This window comes from Pelodiscus sinensis, chromosome 6 (assembly GCF_049634645.1).
Source record: "Pelodiscus sinensis isolate JC-2024 chromosome 6, ASM4963464v1, whole genome shotgun sequence".
NCBI classification, from domain to species: domain Eukaryota; kingdom Metazoa; phylum Chordata; order Testudines; family Trionychidae; genus Pelodiscus; species Pelodiscus sinensis.
In genome coordinates this window covers 72579627-72598598 of record NC_134716.1, presented here as the reverse complement: position 1 = coordinate 72598598, position 18972 = coordinate 72579627, and the positions used below count along the sequence as shown (strand labels likewise).

General features: G+C 38.3%; 1 protein-coding gene across 3 annotated transcripts in view; it reads right to left on the bottom strand.

Moving 5' to 3' along the window:
• Positions 1–18972, bottom strand: part of ARB2A (ARB2 cotranscriptional regulator A) — a 340644-nt gene that overhangs the window by 87181 nt on the left and 234491 nt on the right. For all 3 annotated transcript variants that reach the window (XM_075932154.1, XM_075932155.1, XM_075932153.1), the window contains exons 9-10: positions 8440–8556; positions 4305–4389 (exon numbers count right to left, since the gene is read on the bottom strand). In XM_075932154.1, the coding sequence (XP_075788269.1) occupies positions 4305–4389; positions 8440–8556 (202 nt within the window). The remainder of the gene's footprint in view (positions 1–4304; positions 4390–8439; positions 8557–18972) is intronic.

The window sequence follows — 18972 nt, the reverse complement described above, 5'->3', positions numbered from 1 at the left end:
CTTCTGAAGGGTCTGCAGTGATTATTTAGCATGGTGTAGCAGCCTCGCGGAGACCATTGCAGTGCCCCATTCTAGTCTTGGTATGAGGGAGCCAGGGCCAGCTGCCCCTTCTCTGAATCAACTATGTTGTCCCCCAGAATCTCAGCTTTCATAAAAACGTAGACTCTCACTGTTATGGTTGTGAAGAAACACTGTTCCCTGCATCACTGTGATGCAGAGATGTCAATTCTGGTCTCAAAAGAGCATGCAGCAATAGCTAAGAGTGGTATGAACTGCCACATTAATTTGTGAGGGGTCAACTCAGATGCCCAATGATGATGATTCACTACAATATTTCCTAACTAATTCCTCATGAAAGAAAGAAAAAGGAGGATCTCCAAAATTGCAGAGTCTTGAAAATAGTTATGAGATCCCAAGGATTTCTGGGCATCTAAGTGCACTACAATCCCCTCTGGAATATTCCCACAGATCACTTTCCTCTAGCATGACAACTTATTTAAGATTCTGATAAATGAATTTCACAGAACTGCACAGAATATTATGACTCAAGTGTCATCAATATTGCATAAAAAAGAACAGAGTGCCATCCTCATCTGTAACTTGATTGCTTCAAGTATGGAATCTAAAATCACTTTGGCCTCTTTGGGCCACCACACCAAATTTCAATTTACTGCCAAACTCACTGGTATCTCTTCTATAATTACTGCCCTTCAAGTCTCTCTGTACCCCATTAGTTACCTGAATTCCCTCAGCCAATGCTATGACATATTATCTTCCTGTTCCCAAGTTCTCATTCTGTAATTTTAATTTTAAATTTAAAGTGTATTTATTCTTCTTTGTTCTTCATTCCATATAAGTAAACATTAATATAATGAAAATTTTAGTGACAGATATAGAACCATAGAATGCTAGAACTGGAAGGGACCTCAAGAGGTCATCGAGTCCAGTCCCTTGCCCACAAGGCAGAACCAAACACCATCTAGATCATCCCTGATAGATGTCTATTCAACTGGCTCTTAAATATCACCAGTGATGGAGATTCCACAATCTCCCTAGGTAATATATTCCAGAGTTTGACCACCTGACAGTTAGGAAGCTTTTCCTAATGTTCAACCTAAAACCTCCCTTGCTGCAATTTAAGCCCATTGCTTCTTGGTCTATCATCAGAAGCCAAGGAGAACATTTTTTCTCCCTACTCCTTGAAATATCCTTTCAGATAATTGAAAAATGTTATCATGTTCCCCCCTCAGTCTTCTCTTTTCTAAACTAAACAAGCCAAATTCTTTCAGTCTTCCCTCATAGCTCATGTTTTCTAGACATTTAATCATTTTTGTTGCTCTTCTCTCGACCTTCTCCAGTTTCTCCACATCTTTCTTGAAATGTGGTGCCCAGAACTTGGCACAATACTCCAGCTGAGGCCTAATCAGTGCAGAGTAGAATGGAAGAATCGCTTCTTGTGTCTTGCTCACAACACCCGTTAATGCATCCCAGAATTATGTTTGCTTTTTTTGCAACAGTGTAATGTTGCTGACTCATATTTAGCCTGTGGTTCACTATGACCTCTAGATCCCTTTCTTCAGTACTCCCCTCCTAGACAGCCACTTCCCATTCTGTATGTGTGAAATGGATTGTTCCTTCCATATGTGTTATCCAGCCAGTGACACTCTAATTGAAAGTCCAAACAACCTTGATGGATATGCACCTTTGCTTTTCCAGTTTGATGACTTATTAGCATGCCAGTCTCTCCAGTGCTGTGCAAGGATATGGCTGGTAGACCTGGCTCAGCAAACAGAAGACATGACATCAGTAGAGGAGAGAACTGACCACAAACAATTAGTAGCCAGCTCCCCCTTTCCTTTAATTTTGGTGTGCTGGGTAGTTGGCAATCAGACTCTGTATTATAAAGCTAACACATGAGGCTGTGATCAACAGGCAGTGATATGCTATCACAACAGATGTATGTACAAATTGGGGTTCTAAGCAGAAAAGAGGTGAATTCTTTTTTCCCTGGAACAGACTTTTAAAAATATTGTTCTTGTTTTAATGATTGAAAAACTGTTCTTTTTAAATACCAAGAGCAATGCTGCCAATATGTCAATGTGGACTGCTTCAGTACTGCAGTTCTCAGAAAGGAAGGATTGAAATCAAATCTATCACACTGGCTACTAATTCTGTAATATCTAGTATCACTTCACATACTCATTCTGGCTAGCTTTAGTGACTATGTTAATGAGGATATACACTTAAGCTGAAGTGATTACACACTCTCTTTCAGCAGGGTCTACTTCTAATTAATATAGAAGAAATATAGAGAACATGAACAAAAACATGTTAGGAAACTAGAAATCAACAACTCTTATATGCTGTACCTATTTAAAGCTCTGATTATGTACTAGGGAATCATCAAATTAGTATTACATAATTTATGTTTAAATCATTATAGTAAAAATCTAGAAATATGTTGCAATGTTTTCTAAAAGATCAGAGTGCTGCATATAATTTAAACTTATGATATTAAATACAAAGACCCTACATAAAATTAGTGGGCAAAATTCTGGCTCCTATGAGGTTAATGTCAAAACTCCTATTGATTTAAATGGGGCCAGGAGTTCACCAATTGTAATATTAAAACTATGCTCGATATACTCATTTTCTTTGGAAATGTAAAGCTCAGACTAATGGTTAGTTCTTAATGCATATCAGTAAAGAGTAAAAAAATACATAAACCAATATTGAGTGTCTTTATTTTTAATATCCTGATTTTAGCTTTGTTACATAACCTGAAATATAATATAGCAGACACAGAAACAGAACAAAAGCTCAACAGGAGCCTTCTTGGTATTTTGGGTATATGCCAGTTATTATTCAAAATGCCTGCTATTTATCTGCCAGATTGGAATGGCTCTTCTGTTATGAACACATTATAAATCCTCCACCTCTACTCTCCCAGTAGACTGTACTATTACACAACAGTGGCACAGATAGGAAAATTAAAGTTAAAACTAGAAGTTATCTAGAATACTAATTTTGTGCACTATTTAATTTTCAAAAGTAATTAATTTTTTAAAAATAATGAAAAGTTTAGTCTATGAATTCTGTTCAAAACTGAAGCTGTATTTTAGTTTTCCATCCAGAAAAACAGCAATAATAGAAACATTTATAACATTTGTACAGAACTATCACTTAGCAGTTCTAGGCTTTGATCTTGTAGCTGGATCTACTAATGTGGATGTTCCAGTGCAGATCTGATGCAGTACTGGGGGCTTTAAATGAGCTCTAATATAAAATACAACTAACTTTATAACTTTTTAAAAAATCCTGAACTTCAATGGCAAGAATAGGACTTTAAACAACCTCAAATATATAGTTACATATTGACCTGTAACTTTGTAAAATAAACTACTGTACTTCATGTGAAGCAGGGCCTGGTAAAATTAACATTGTATTCATCATACAAAATTAATATTATGTTGGGTACTATTTTGCCTCAGTCTTATGTAGTACTGTTTTAATAGTCTACTGACATCCTATATACCTGTATTTTATTTTCAGCAAATTAAAGTTGAGTAGTAGTTTCTTATATTCTGAATGACTATTTCTATATAATCTGTTATATTTACAAATTATGTTTCAGTAAAATCTTCCTGAAATTATTACATAACTTTATAACATGTTAAGAAATTATTTATTATATTAATAGCTTTCTCTGAATAAAACACCTATAATTTATGCTTCCATTAATGAAAGACACCATCATTTCAAGATCACCACCAGCACAGCAGAAAACCATATAGTATAGTTCTAGTACACTATAATTTTGGTTTACATTTTTATCATTTGCACTGTTTGTACAATATAGATTTATCTTAACTGGAGCTTCAGAAGAGTCACTCATTCATTCTCTAGTTCCTTTTTATATTGTCTTAATATCATGCTGGGTGTTAAGGAAATTTAGCTTAAAATTCTATGCTTTCACAGTCTCCTTAAGTTCCAATAACTCAGGAATTAAGCAAACACAAAGGGAAAAAGAGGGCTACAAAACACAAACTAGTAGTACTCCATAGAATTTCATACAGGTGCTCTAGACAAAAGCAAAATAAAATACTAAAAATCATAAAAATAGAAGGCATTTTTCAAAAGCTAAGTTACACATTATTTTTCTCATAGAAGGAAAAGGAAAAAGCACAGAAAAATAATTTAAAAATAAACAAACAAGCACATTTTAAACAAATCAAATTACTCATTCATGGGTGTATATGACACCATGTGTGTTTTATACACAGTGTACAAATAAGCAAACATACCTGCAGAAACACGAGGGCAGTCTGGCAACATGGACTCTACTGATGTATCTAGTGGTTCTGAACTAGATACCCAGTTACAACAGTTCTGTAATGCAAGAGACAATTTTACAATGAAACAATAAAGCTAAAGCAAGAATAAATCATAGACGCTATAGATTTAGGCCACAATTCAGAAAGCTAGTTAAATATGTGACCAACTTTAAGCAGAAGTCACAATGGGGACTGAAAGGTGGACCCAGGAGTAAGTACTGCTCACATGCTTGAAGTTAGGCATATGCCTATTTTGAGTACCTTGTTCAATTTGGGCCATAGTTCACAAGTGGCCAAATATTAGAAATAAAAGAGCACGGCCCGATTCAGCAAAAATACGTAAGCATGTTCTTAATTTTAAGTCTATCCTTAAGTACTCATTTGAACAGGAATGGATTTAAGTGCTTTGGTTAATTTGGATCTATGTGAGTGGTCCCAATGTCTTGGTTGGAGATGAATTTGTGTTAAAACTAAGCACATGCAAAAATGCTTGGATGAATTGGGGCCTAAGTTATCCACCATGCAATTCAAACCATTTTCCTTTGTAATTAGTTAATAATTATTGACAACAAATACACATTATCTCTCACCTTGCTTGCTTGTATTAAGAGGTCATAATCTTTAAGGTATAATGATGCAATCTGTTGTTGAGACAGTACCACAACCATGAAGTTGAAAAGCAATGGAATAGGAGTGGAAGAATATGGTTTTGTGGGTTACTGACATAACTGCCAATTTAGGTAAAATGAACATTTAAAATGTAAATATCAACCTCTGTGGATGTATATATATTAAAACTTAAGTTTACATTTCAGTCCTAAATTTTTTATTAAAAAGAATTTACTGTGATACCTTTTAAATATTTTTCTTCACTGCAATTTCTTCAAAGAAAATAGAGTATCAAAATATCAAATAAAATACTTTACAATTTATTATTAGAATACAATTTTTTGAATTTACGAAGTTTGTTATATTGAAGAGTAGCAATATGGCTATTCAGGGGCCTGTCAGCTAAAATACAAAATCTTTATGACTTCATATATTACAAAACTATTCTGGAATTTTGCCTTTATAAAAACTGATTAACTTCATTTTAAAAAAGCTTGCAGAGCCAATGATTTTCCAGACAGGTTTCTCAAAAATGATCCTATCAATCATGATTGCAAAAATGGTTGATTGCTATTCTGGTATACAAGCATGTATTGTGTATTTTTAGATGCCTGTTGCCCGAGTTGTGCACCATGGAATCCGTCCTCACTGTGGAAAGATCCTTGACTGGTAGATCAAGTGTCTTATTGTATTTCCTTAATTCATTCTGTCTGGAAGAAGATGTCAGCTGTGTTGCAGTGAGGAGAGAATTTCAAAGGCTCCAGTCCCCACCAATAAAGGCCGAGGAATGGCTTTTGAATAGATTTGTCAAGGCAACCCTACTGTTCTGGGACCACGGAGAGCAGGAACAACATAAAGGAAGGGTTGCTGTATGAGATTAGAAAGTGAAGTTCACAAAGCATGGCAGATTTTTGTAAGAAACAGTAGATCAATGAAACTATTGAACTGTGTGGAAAAAAATCCATGAAAACAAACACAATCCAGTAATGTTATCTTTTTAGTAAAAAAAAAAAAAAAAAAAAAAAAAAGGCTAAAATGTTAGTATTTCCATGTTCCACACAGACCTTGAGGTTTAAAATAGAGAAAAAGTTTATAATTACCATGCCTAATTTTAATTAACAGCTGAATGTAAAATTGAAAATGTAAGGAATTATAAAAGAAGTAAGATTTTTATTAGACATTATGTTCATTTGAAATAATTAAAATTAATATTAAATACTGCTAGAACACTACATCACAGAGCTTGAGATAATACAGAAGATTAGCAGACAATTAACCAGCTTTTATATGCAATGTGACACTTGCCTGTAAGAAATAAGTATTCTTGAAAGCAGTGTCAAGATATGTAAATGGATGATTTGTTTTATCATTCATCACAGCTCCTAATATATTCAAAAATCATGACTTCTACAGGTACTAAAAATAGGCCACCAATGATACAGGAGAAATAGCTTCAATGAAGAATGACTTTTTAAACAATTCATTCTTTCAGTGACAGCAATTAGCACTACAGACAGGCAGTGATTAGGCATACATTTTAATTATTATTCATTCTACCACTAGCCCTAAACCTGATTAAAGTAAGAGATAGCCAGGTGATATGTTAGCCTTAATACTACTCAACAACATTTCACATATGTAAAAATACTTCATATAGGAGATTTGCAATGCTAATATAAAGTTATGACACTCCATCCACATTTTAGGTCATTAATCATGTTACTTATTCTTTTAACATCTACTTTCTGTAAATTAAATTAAAGGTAATGTACTTGTCTCATCCAGACTAAATGTTCAAAGAAAAATGAGTTGTCAGATTCAAATTATAGGATTTAGCATGTTCAGTTTTACTGTATAACATATTTTAAGGGTTTGATTTCCCATAAAACTGAGGATTCTTCTGACAGGGCCTAGAGGGGTTACTATTCTTTATATTTTTAACATTTAAGTCAGAGCTGTCAGACTGTATCCCTCGTGATTCTCTATTCCCATAAGTCATGGCCTATAAAACTATAAGGTTAAGTTAGAAATAGGCAGTCTACAAACACAATGTTTCACTAAAATCGACAGGAAAATTCACTCCTATTAAAGAGCCATATATTTGTATTGCTTGTTTTAAAATTTCAAAATAAGAATAGACAAATACATAAAACATTCCCAATGACAGTATGACTTTTATTTGATCAGAACATAGATTCACAAGCAAGAGTTTAGTTGAGTTCATACTACAAATTCTTTCTTCTCTTTTAATTGCTGTTATCCCATACATAAGTCTTAAAATATATTCCTAACAAATATATTCCATTGTATTCCACCCACAGAAGAGAAGTTGTGTGTGCTGGCCATAAACCAGTATCAGATTAACCTCAAATCAGCAAGCAGTTCCCATAGTACAGAAGTAGTAAGAATGTTTTACCCTTTCACAAAAGGATCTTTAAAGTACTGTATAAACAATTGAATTTCATAACACCTGTGCGAGGTGGATAAATGTACATGAAATCTACAGATCAGTAAACTGAGGCATGAAAAGGTTAAAGGACATGATCCAAGGTCACAAAGCAAGCAAATCCAGAATCCAGGAGCCCTGAATGCCTCCCAGTCTGTGTCCCCTGTAAGTCAGGGGTGGGCAAGATATGGCCCACCAAACCGTTTGATCCAGCCCATAGCTCACTCTGCTGCTCTCCTACCCACAAGCCGATCCAGACCTGGGATGGGGGAGTGCACAAAGTCATTTACTGTTCAAAATGGCTGGCAGCTCCCTCCCCCTGTCAGAGGCACATGGTGCCTAGGGGGAGCCACCAGCCATTTTGAGCAAGGAATGATATTGCACACTTTCCCGCCCCCAGTTCCTGATTGGCCTGGGAGCAGGGGCATATGCGAAGTCTCCACCAAACAGGGGTGTGCGGCACCTAGAGGGAATCACCGCTTTGCCCCCAAGACTCCACCCCTTCCAGCTGAGGCCCCAGCCCTTCCAAGGGCAACCACGTACCAAAATTTGTGAAGTGGCCCTTGCAAAAATTATTGCCCACCCCTGCTGTAAGCTGAGTACTTAGGCAGCCACCTAGGAGAGATTCAAATGCTTCCCAGCTGATTAGCAAAGCACTCACAGCTGGCAGCATGCATTTCTACTGGTGGTGCACATCCGCATGCCTCAGTGCATATAAAATATATTCTGTACACAGATGAAAAAATCTCCCAATATTGCTCCCAATACTCTGCTCTGTTACCAGATCATGTTGCTTACATGATATTTGTGCATACTTTGCTGTATAGTGAAAAAGAAAGCTACAGTCAGTTTTGATTGGTTTTTAATGGTAAGAGTTTCAAAAATGTTTTGAATCTAATTTTTTTCAGGGACCGTATGCTGCTTATACAGTGCTTTAACAATACTTTCTTGCTTTCTTCTGTATCTTAAAGAAATGGAACAGATCAGTATTTAAATACATGTTTATAGAATAGCATTGTAGGCTCCAACTCTTTTAAAACCCTTTCTCACCTCTCGCATCCATTCTCGAATAGTTTTGCCAGCTTCTTGATGCCACACATTGTGAACAGAGTCTGTCAACGCCACAGCAGTTACCTTATTCTTTACATCTGCCTCTCGTTGAATCATCTGTTAAAAAATATGGGCTTTAAGTTCTTTTTTCACTTGAATGGTGCCTGCTTAGTCACAGATAATGATCTTAAATTAAAAAAAAGAGAGTAATACAAGTTCAATACTTGACTTCACTTGTTTTAAAGTTTATATAAATCCCAACAGTTCCAGAAATACAGAAAGACCTAATTTTTTTTATAAAAGAAATAATAGTAACTTTTAACTCACTGAACTATTCAGTCCTATTATTTTCCATGTGGCTTGACAATTCTAGGATGAAAGGTATCATAGTGAAAAAATGGAAGATTCCCTGAGGACACCTTTTACAAGTTTTTTCAAGTTCCTATTTCTGTGCTTCAGGGAAGCTGGTACCCATGGTTCACTGTAAGCTACTCATGACTATCATCTACTAATTTTCAGTAGGCTGCTGTAGTTTTTCTGATGTACAATCTTACTTTGACTTGTATGATTTTTTTCTTTTTCTATCCAATTTAGCTGCCCTGAACTCCTACTATGTTCCTGGAATTCTTTGTGGTTTTTTTCATATAAATGTTCACCTAGCTATCATCAGTCTGTCAATACTGCTTTGTTTTTTTAATATACTTACCTCCTTTAAAATCTGACACAATGACGTATCTATATAATGTGATTACTAAAAACAATACAACTGCTGCAAATAATGCACATGAACTGACAAAGATGCTCTAATACTTAGCGCTGGATCACAAGACAAAAGGACCAAAAAGGAAAAGTGATATAAAAAAGAGACAAATGTTATTTTCTGACCCTAACTGGTAATAACTGATCAAAGAAAAAGGGTAATGAATTATAGTTCTAAAATCTGTATTTCACAGCTAGTATTTTCACCATTGTATATGTTGTACTAGACGTAATTATTTTTCCAACTTCTTCTCATGTAATGGCTACATGGACAATTTCTCTGTATAAAGCCAGCTCTTCTTTGTTAATACTATCAACTATTTTTCAGCATAATGGAATACTTCTCTGAAACGATGAGAGACCATTAAAATGGAACCGTGAATGACTTTTCATGTGATAAACAGACACGACTATTGAAATCCACACTTTTGATACAGAAGCAATGTTTGCCAACATCCTGTACAAACCTGTCCTTCTCTATTTCTTCTAAAGAGTACACATGCATATCCTTTTCACCAGGTACTGCTACTATTACCACCAAATCACTGCTGCAATCCCACATCTTAAATTGTCATGTTTTCCACCTATGCATATTTTAAAATCCATGTAATGAAAATAATACTCTGGCTAACTGGAAAATAATCACCATCACTGCAAATTGCACTTAGAAATTTTCATATCTGGTCAGGCCAGTGGTCCGTCTAACCCTTTACCTACTTCTGATAGTGGTCAGTAGTAGATGGTTCAGAGGAAGGTCCAAGATACTTCTGGAGAATTTTGTAAAAACATTCATCTTGTACTGATGAAAGATATGAATGCTGAGGGTGTTATATCTATTTTTTTCTACCATTTAACAAGACCCCAAATAGGCTCAAATGAGAATGTTGATTCATAAAACACTACAGAAATCACCTATTCCAAAACCACTTTACTTTTTTTTACACACCATGTCAATAGTCAGATCAAAAGACCCACATAAGCAGGGCCACTGTGGTTTATCAAGTCCTTGGCCATGCAGTTCTTGAAAACTAAATCAGTGATCTAGGGCAGAAATCCATCAGTGCCAGGAACCAACATTTATGGGACAACCAAAGACTAGAAACAGTGATGTCCTGGAGGGAACTCCCAGGTGTCATTTATGAAAGTTCTGCTACTAAACGGAAGGGAAAGCTACATAAATTTCGCTACCTCTTAGGGAACTTGTCTCTTCTCCAGATACTGTTATATAACCAAAGATGATGTACCGCTACAGTTCATACATATACTTTTGGCCAGTATTTCCTACCTGCCTTTGTTGTGGTGGGTTAGGGAAATGCTAATTGTACCAAGTGACTTACCCTTTAAAAACAGTTCCAAGGGAAGGCTGCCTATAGATTGCCTCAACAAGATCTTCGTGACCAACTTGCCTAAATAAAACAGACTGAAGAATGTACAATACTATCAATATAATCCACGTAGCTTTCATGTGCATCTTTTCAGTCAGGGTGTATCTACAATGCACCATAACTCAAAATAAGATATGCAATTTGAGCTACGCAAATTGAGTATATTATTTCGATGCTAATTCAAAACAGCTTATTTCGTCTTTTGGCGTGTCCACACAGCGCCAAATTTTAAAAAAAAGCACTATTCCAAAACGTCCCTTAATCCTTGTAGAACGACAGATACTGTCGACAAAGCTTCTGTCAACAAAGAGCATCTAGACTACATCCAGTTCTGTCAACAAAGCAAGCCGCTTTGTCAACATGACAGTGTAGACGCAAAGGACAGTGGAGATGCAATAATGCCTTCTGTCGACAGAACTCTGTCGACAAAAGGCGTTATTCCTCGTAGAATGAGGTTTACACACGTCATCAAAACTACCGAGTTATGTTGACGTTATGTCAATAGAACTCAGTGGCACTGGACTTTTGTCGACAAAATCCTGTAGTCTAGACACATCCTTAGAGATTCTTACACAATTAGTCTATGTCTATACTGAACTGTTTTGCGCAAGAAATATGCAAATGAGGCAAAGCATGGAATATCGCCGTGCCTCATTTGCATAAATAATGAGCAGCCGCTTTGTGCGCAAGAGGCTTTTGCACAAAAAGGAGCCATCTACATGGCTCCTTCTTGCTTAAGAGCAGGTTTTTATGCAAAAAGGAGCCGTGTAAATGGCTCCTTTTTGCACTAAGGTCTCTTGTGCAAAAAGCGGACGCTCATTAATTATACAATATTCCACTCTTCATCTCATTTGTATATTACTTGCGCAAAACAGTGCAGTATAGACGTAGCCTTAAAGATCCATTCTGATAATATTAGCAAGGATATTGACGCTGTCTCAGTGGCTACAAGCAGTCTAGCTGTGTTCCTGAATGGATTTGTCCAGTTAAAGTAACATTATTGTGCTTTTATTAAATCAAGAATATGAAGTCTATCGTTCCCCAAGATGGAATAAGATTTGGGTAAGAAAAAATGAAGATAAATAATGGTTCACATGGAATTCTGAAACAACTTTGAGCAAGAACTTGGGAGAAGGCCTGAAAATAATCATTGCATAAGGGGGACTCACCATGAGGGTCTGAATCTCTGCATCTTTCAAGAAGATATAATGGCCACTAAAATATAGTCTTTACTGTTGGGTGGTATAGGGAACGAAGGGAGAGTTTGTCAACCCTGTATTACTATACTGAGATACTAAGAAGGAAGTGACTAGAGGAAAAACATGAATAAGGCCCTTACGGAATCTAGCCCTTGTAGGGAAAGACTAGATCCAGAATAGGAGGGAGCTTGATGTGCAAATATTTCTAAGGAATGATTAGGAAGTCCCGATTGTTTCAGCAGTAGTAAATAGTCCACAAATGCTGAAACGGATGTTGTCAAGGGAGATACTGGTGCCGAGATGACCGAATAGAAATTTATTTCTATAAAAGTCAGTCTAGCTAAGGCTTTCCTGCTTTGCAGCAGAAAATTCTGAATTTCAGCTTAACAGTTTCTTGTGGTGAATGTCAGCCAGCTGGCATAGCATTTGACTGTTGTGCTGTGCAACTGTATTGGGCAGAACGGGCAAAGTGATCAGCAGCTTCCACTGAACTCACCAGATCTGAATTCCAGAACTGCCTGGCCTCTGCTGGGGTTATCGTGGTCTTTAATCCAGCATCTTGCCTAAATTCCTCAAGACCATTGCTATCATAGAAATTGGGGGAATGCCGGGGGAGGCACATATACTTTAGTTCCAGTGTCTAGGGAACAGACCCATTGACATGGGTGATAAAGGAGGAAGTTGCCTCCTTTGTCCGGAGATTCAAAGGGAACCAGGGCTCTCAGCCTCTGTTGCACCTATGGCAGCGGCAGGTGCCCTGGGCCCTTTAGATCGCCACCAGAGAGCTGCTTCATATGGCTCTGAACTCGGGGGGGGGGGGGGGGAAGGTGCGGTGACAGAGTCACACTCCAGGCACTGAGAGCTGGCTGTCCTTGGCCCCACCCCTTCTGCCCAAGGCCCCATACCTTCTGGGAATACAGATTGAGGACCTCCCCTCACCTTACTCGGGGCGGGGGAGAACAGAAGCAGTTGGCCCCCTGAAAAGTGAATTAGAAGTAGATTTGTGCTGCTGAGCTATTGAAGGTCCAGAATGTGAGGCTAACAAATTTATCTATTGAGAAAATATTGGGAATAAAAGTACCCTTGAACTGTAATGACTCCTCTTTCATTGCTCTAAGAGAAGGCCACTTGTGCTTTCATGTTATCTTGTAGTGGGATCCTTAAAGAGGGATGGGGAAGATGGATGTGGTATAGGAAAGGGTTAGAATTTCATTATCAATTTCTGATAATCTATTGGATTTACTGGTCTGTGGTGATCCAATCCAGGAGCCCCTTTCCTGCCCTCATCCAAATAAAGAGAGTAGGAAAAAGTGAGGGAAAAGGGTAGAGAGCTTCTATAAGTTCTGCCACTCTCTTAAACGTGGCATGAAACCTGTTATCAATAGGAAGAATGCATCATATCTAAGGAAGAGGCAGTGCATCCTCTGCATAGGAACCTGTGCATCTTCCTTGGAGGCTCCAATGGATTACAATAGAATGGAATGGAGTTCTGAGGTCTGGCTTGTTTCCTCCAGGGGGTGGAGGAGTATACAACCTATCCAATAAGTTTTTGGACTGCATTGGAGACAACTTTTTATTTCAGAAGGTTGAAAAAGCTACCAGAGGGGAAGCTGTTCTAGATTTGATCCTAACAAATAAGGAGGAACTAGTTGAGAATTTGAAAGTGGAAGGCAGCTTGGGTGAAAGTGATCATGAAATCACAGAGTTCACAATTCTAAGGAAGGATAGAAGGGAGAACAGCAAAATAGAGACAATGGATTTCAGGAAGGCAGATTGTGGTAAGCTCAGAGATCTGATAGGTAAGGTCCCATGGGAATCAAGACTGAGGAGAAAAACAACTGAGGAGAGTTGGCAGTTTTTCAAAGGGACATTGTTAAGGGCCCAAAAGCAAGCTATTCCGATGTGTCAGAAAGATAGAAAATATGCCAAAAGACCGCCTTGGCTTAACCACGAGATCTTGCATGATCTAAAAATAAAAAAGGAGTCATATAAAAAATGGAAAGTAGGACAAATTACAAAGGATGAATATAGGCAAACAGCACAGGAATGCAGGGGCAAGATTAGAAAGGCAAAGGCACAGAATGAGCTCAAACTAGCTACGGGAATAAAGGGAAACAAGAAGACTTTTTATAAATACATTAGAAGCAAGAGGAAGACCAAGGAGAGGGTAGGCTCACTGGTCAGTGAGGAGGGAGAAACAGTAACAGGAAACTTGGAAATGGTAGCGATGCTCAATGACTTCTTTGTTTCGGTCTTCACCGAGAAGTCTGAAGGAACGCCTAACATAGTGAATGCTAGTGGGAAGAGGGTAGTTTTAGAAGGTAAAATAAAAAAAATAAGTTAAAAATCACCTAGAAAAGTTAGATGCCTGCAAGTCACCAGGGCCTGATGAAATGCATCCTAGAATACTCAAGGAGCTGATAGAGGAGGTATCTGAGCCTCTAGCTATCATCTTTGGAAAATCATGGGAGACAGGAGAGATTCCAGAGGACTGGAAAAGGGCAAATATAGTGCCCATCTATAAAAAGGGAAATAAGAACAACCCAGGAAACTACAACCAGTCAGTTTAACTTCTGTGCCAGGGAAGATAATGGAGCAAGTAATTAAGGAAATCGTCTGTAAACACTTGAAAGGGGGCAAGGTGATAGGGAACAGTCAGCATGGATTTGTAAAGAACAAATCATGTCAAACCAATCTGATAGCTTTCTTTAATAGGATAACGAGTCTTGTGGATAAGGAAGAAGCGGTGGATGTGGTATACCTAGACTTCAGTAAGGCATTTGATACAGTCTCGCATGATATTCTTATCAATAAACTAGGTAAATACAACTTAGATGGGGCTACTATAAGTTGGGTGCATAACTGGCTGGATAACCGTACTCAGAGAGTAGTTATTAATGGTTCACAATCCTGCTGGAAAGGCATAACAAGTGAGGCTCCGCAGAGGTCTGTTTTGGGACCTGCTCTGTTCAATGTCTTCATTAACGATTTAGATATTGGTATAGAAAGTACGCTTATTACGTTTGCAGATGATACCAAGCTGGGAGGGATTGCGACTAATCTGCAGGATAGGGTCATAATTCAAAATTACCTGAACAAATTGGAGAAATGGTCTGAGGTAAATAAGATGAAGTTTAATAAGGACAAATGCAAAGTGCTCCACTTAGGAAGGAACAATCTGTTTCAAACATACAGAATGGGAAGCGACTGTCTGTGAAGGAGTACGGCAGAAAGTGATCTAGCAGTTATAGTGGACCACAAATTGAATAAGAGTCAGCAGTGTGATGCCGTTGCAAAGAAATCAAACATGATTCTGGGATGCATTAACAGGTGTGTTGTGAGCAAGACACGAGAAGTCATTCTTCTGCTCTACTCTGCGCTGGTTAGGCCTCAATTGGAGTACTGTGTCCAGTTCTGGGCACCGCATTTCAAGAAAGATATGGAGAAATTGGAGAGGGTCCAGAGAAGAGCAACGAGAATGATTAAAGGTCTAGAGAATATGACCTATGAGGGAAGGCTGAAGGAATTAGGTTTGTTAACTTTAGAAAAGAGAAGATTGAGGGGGGACATGATAGCAGTTTTCAGCTATCTAAAAGGGTGTCATAAGGAGGAGGGAGAAAACTTGTTCATCTTGGCCTCTGGGGATAGAACAAGAAACAATGGGCTTAAACTGCAGCAAGGGAGGTTTAGGTTGGACATTAGGAAAAAGTTCCTAACTGTCTGGGTTGTCAAACACTGGAATAAATTGCCCAGGGAGGTTGTGGAATCTCCATCTGTGGAGATATTTAAGAGTAGGTTAGATAAATGTCTATCAGGGATTGTCTAGACAGTATTTGATCCTGCCATCAGGGCAGGGGACTGGACTCGATGACCTCTTGAGGTCCCTTCCAGTCCTAGTATTCTATGAACCTCAGAGAGTTGTATGGCTCTAGAGCTCTTTTAATGGGTGGAAGGCCTCATGAGTCTTTGAGCTGCATAGATGGTAGCCCTCAAAAGAAAGATCCTTAATCATGGTTTGGACTTTCTTGTATATTTTTGATGGCTGGAGTCCTGAGAACACAGCCAATGTGGCCATGGAGCACATAGTCATATCAGATGCATCAAAGAGGCCTTCAGGAAAGTTCTAGCTATCAGCTAGCTGCCCATCTCACATGATGGATTTCAAATCTTTTGGAGTTATTCAAAATAAGAAATGGTCTAAAATGTCATCCATTTCTTGAGATGAGTATAAACTCTTACAAATTTTCAATTAGTTGGGAAATCTTTTCTTTCTCTATTTCTCCAACCCTCATCTTCTTAAGATATGATATAATAATGAAATGGTATGCTCCAATGTCAATGAACAAATTGGCACAAATTATTAGTAGATATCCTGACCTCTGTGAGTTGTAAGTAAAAAAGTAATGAGGAAATAATGAGGAAGAGGAGGGATAAAAGAACTCACAAGAGGGGAGCTAATGGGAGAATTTTCTCTGAAGACCACTCCTCATAGAGGGAGGACTTAGTGATTATTTCTAAAGACTCCATTTGCTCTCCTGGGAGATGGGATATGCCTGTAAGCCCTTCCTATAACTCCTTCAAATCTTCACTTCACTCCCACTCATAAAAAGCAAAGTAGTTAGTTCATCCTATTGCAGGATTAACTTCTGCTTTATGACTGGCATTTGAATGAGCTTTCCTCTTCCCTGGAGAAACACTATGTTTGATCATGTAACAAGTTTGACAGGGTTGGTGGGAAAAAAAACCCACTTCACATAAATATAAACCCATGAATGTTCACCCAGCCAGTGAATATCATTTTTTTCAGGGTTTAAGTGACCCTGGAAATGTGATATTAAAGTATTTTTGTGGTTTGATACATAGCATATTTGTACACAAAATATTGCTGATACTAGTTTGTGAATAGTGCAAATAAATCTCACAATACAATTCTTTGGTATAAAGACTTCAGGCTGAAAATCTATTCAACCTTTAGACTTAATAGAACAGTTACCCAGGCTCTTATTCATGCAATCTTAATACAGGTGTTATAGAATGAAAGCTGTTGAGGAGCTATAATCAACCTAAAGAACATCAGGTTCCCAACACACTTCCCTTGCGGGAAAAATTAAGTTCCCTTTCTGATTTGTGTTACAGAATAACTTGGTAGAAGGGTCACTGCTAAGAGGGCTTGCTGCTAAGAGTGGAGTAACTATTGTCTGACATAGTCCACCTCAAGTTATCAATCCTGAGACCAATTTGGAGTACTAGGCTAAAGCATAGATTACTCCTATCAGTGCAGTAGGAACCATGTAGTGGAACAAACTGAAATACCCACCATCTCGGTGGAAATCTGACTAACAGGTCTCTAACTGAGCCTAATCAAAGCAACTACACAATGACCAATCTAGTTCTTTGGAATGGGATCCACCACCGGTAGTCTAAAATGTGATTCAAAGTATAGAAAGAGCACAAACTCTTCTAACATCTTCATCGGCTGTCTGGTGCTACAGATCTTTCTGTCAACCTGCCTGCTACTGGTCACCCTCTAAGAGTTTTGATAATAGGTCCTTGTTGATCTCCCAATGCCTGTTACAAATCTGTCACCTATAAATGAGACAAAATGTTGGCACTCTGGTTAAAATGTAGTAGATATAAAGTTTTCCTAAGTAGAAGACACAAAGCTTTTGCTTTCTGCTGGAACGAAGTCAAAATACTCACCCCAAAGGCATCTAATAGAGAAGAGAAAAGCCATACATTATTATCGACATTCTGATAAGCAAGCAGGAGAAATGTGGGCTTGACAGAACTACTATTAAGTGGACAAATAATTGGTTAAATAACTGTCAGCAAAGAGCAACTATTAATGGAATGTTGTCAGATTGGAGGGAGGTCTCAAGTGCAGTTCCCCTGGGATCTGTTTTGGGTCCAACATGATTTAACATCTTTATAAAGGACCTAGGTGTAAGTATAGAGTACATAATGATCAAGTTAGCAGATAACACAAAGCTTGGTGAGGGGTTGCCAATACCTCAGAAGATCAAGAAAAAAAATCACAGGGATCTTTAGAAATTGGAGAACTGAGCTATAGACAACAAAATAAAACACAACAAAGACAAATTGAAGGTGCAACATTTGGGGAAGAAAAAACATTCACAAATATATAATGGAGGAAATCTGGCTTAACAGCAGCTCTGGTAACAAAGTTCCAGGAGTTGAAACATCACAGCTTCAACATGAGTCACCAATGAGATGCTGTTGCAAAAAAACAAAAAATGCAATTTTAATTTCTATTAAAGCAGGCATAAAATGCAAGTCACTGGAAGTTAGAGTACCATGCTGCTTGGTGCTGGTTAGGCTGGTTTTTGGTGGGGGCGGGGGGGTGCTGAGCTGTACCCCTCTTTACTTCTGTCCATGCTCCTCTCTGTGCCCCAGAGCTCGGCTGGGAGCAGGGCCATGGCTCCAGGAGAAGGGGGACACTGAGAAAGAAAGACAAATGAGGCTAGAGGCTCAGCTATGGGCAGATGCAAAGCCCCAGGCTGGGACAAGAAGAAGATCTCCCAGGCACTGAGGATGGCATCTGGCACCCTAGGAATGACAGTGGAGCCCCTGGAGCCAGCATCTGGGACCCAGGATCCCGCAATGGAGCCAGCATCTGGGACACTGGGTGGCAGATGGGCCATTGGGAATTCCAGGCACAAAACCTGGTGGTGCTGCAGCACACCTGCACCTTTATTTCCTATGCCTATGGACTAGGCCTCAGCTGGAATACTGTGTCCAATTTTGGCCACTAATTTACAGAAAGGATGTAGAGAAATTGGAAAGGATCCAGAAGCAAGTGACAAAGATGATCAAAGGAATGGAATGCAAGCCATATGAGCAAAGGCTCAAGGACCTGCATATGTTTAGTTTGGAAAAGAGGAGGTGATCAAGGGCGAATATAATAGAGGTCTTCAGATACTTGAAAAGTTGCCATAAAAAAATGAAGAAACATTATTTTATACCACAGAGGGTAGAACAAGAGATAGAGGGTTCAAACTACAGCAGAGTAGATTTAGGTTAAATCTCAGAAAAATCTTCCTGGCTGTAAGCACAGACTGCCTCAGAAGATTGTGGAAGCTTCTTTACTGGAGGTTTTCAAAAGGAGGCTAGATAGTCATCTCTATTAAATGATTTAGACACAACAAATGCTGCATCTTAGCAGTGGGTCA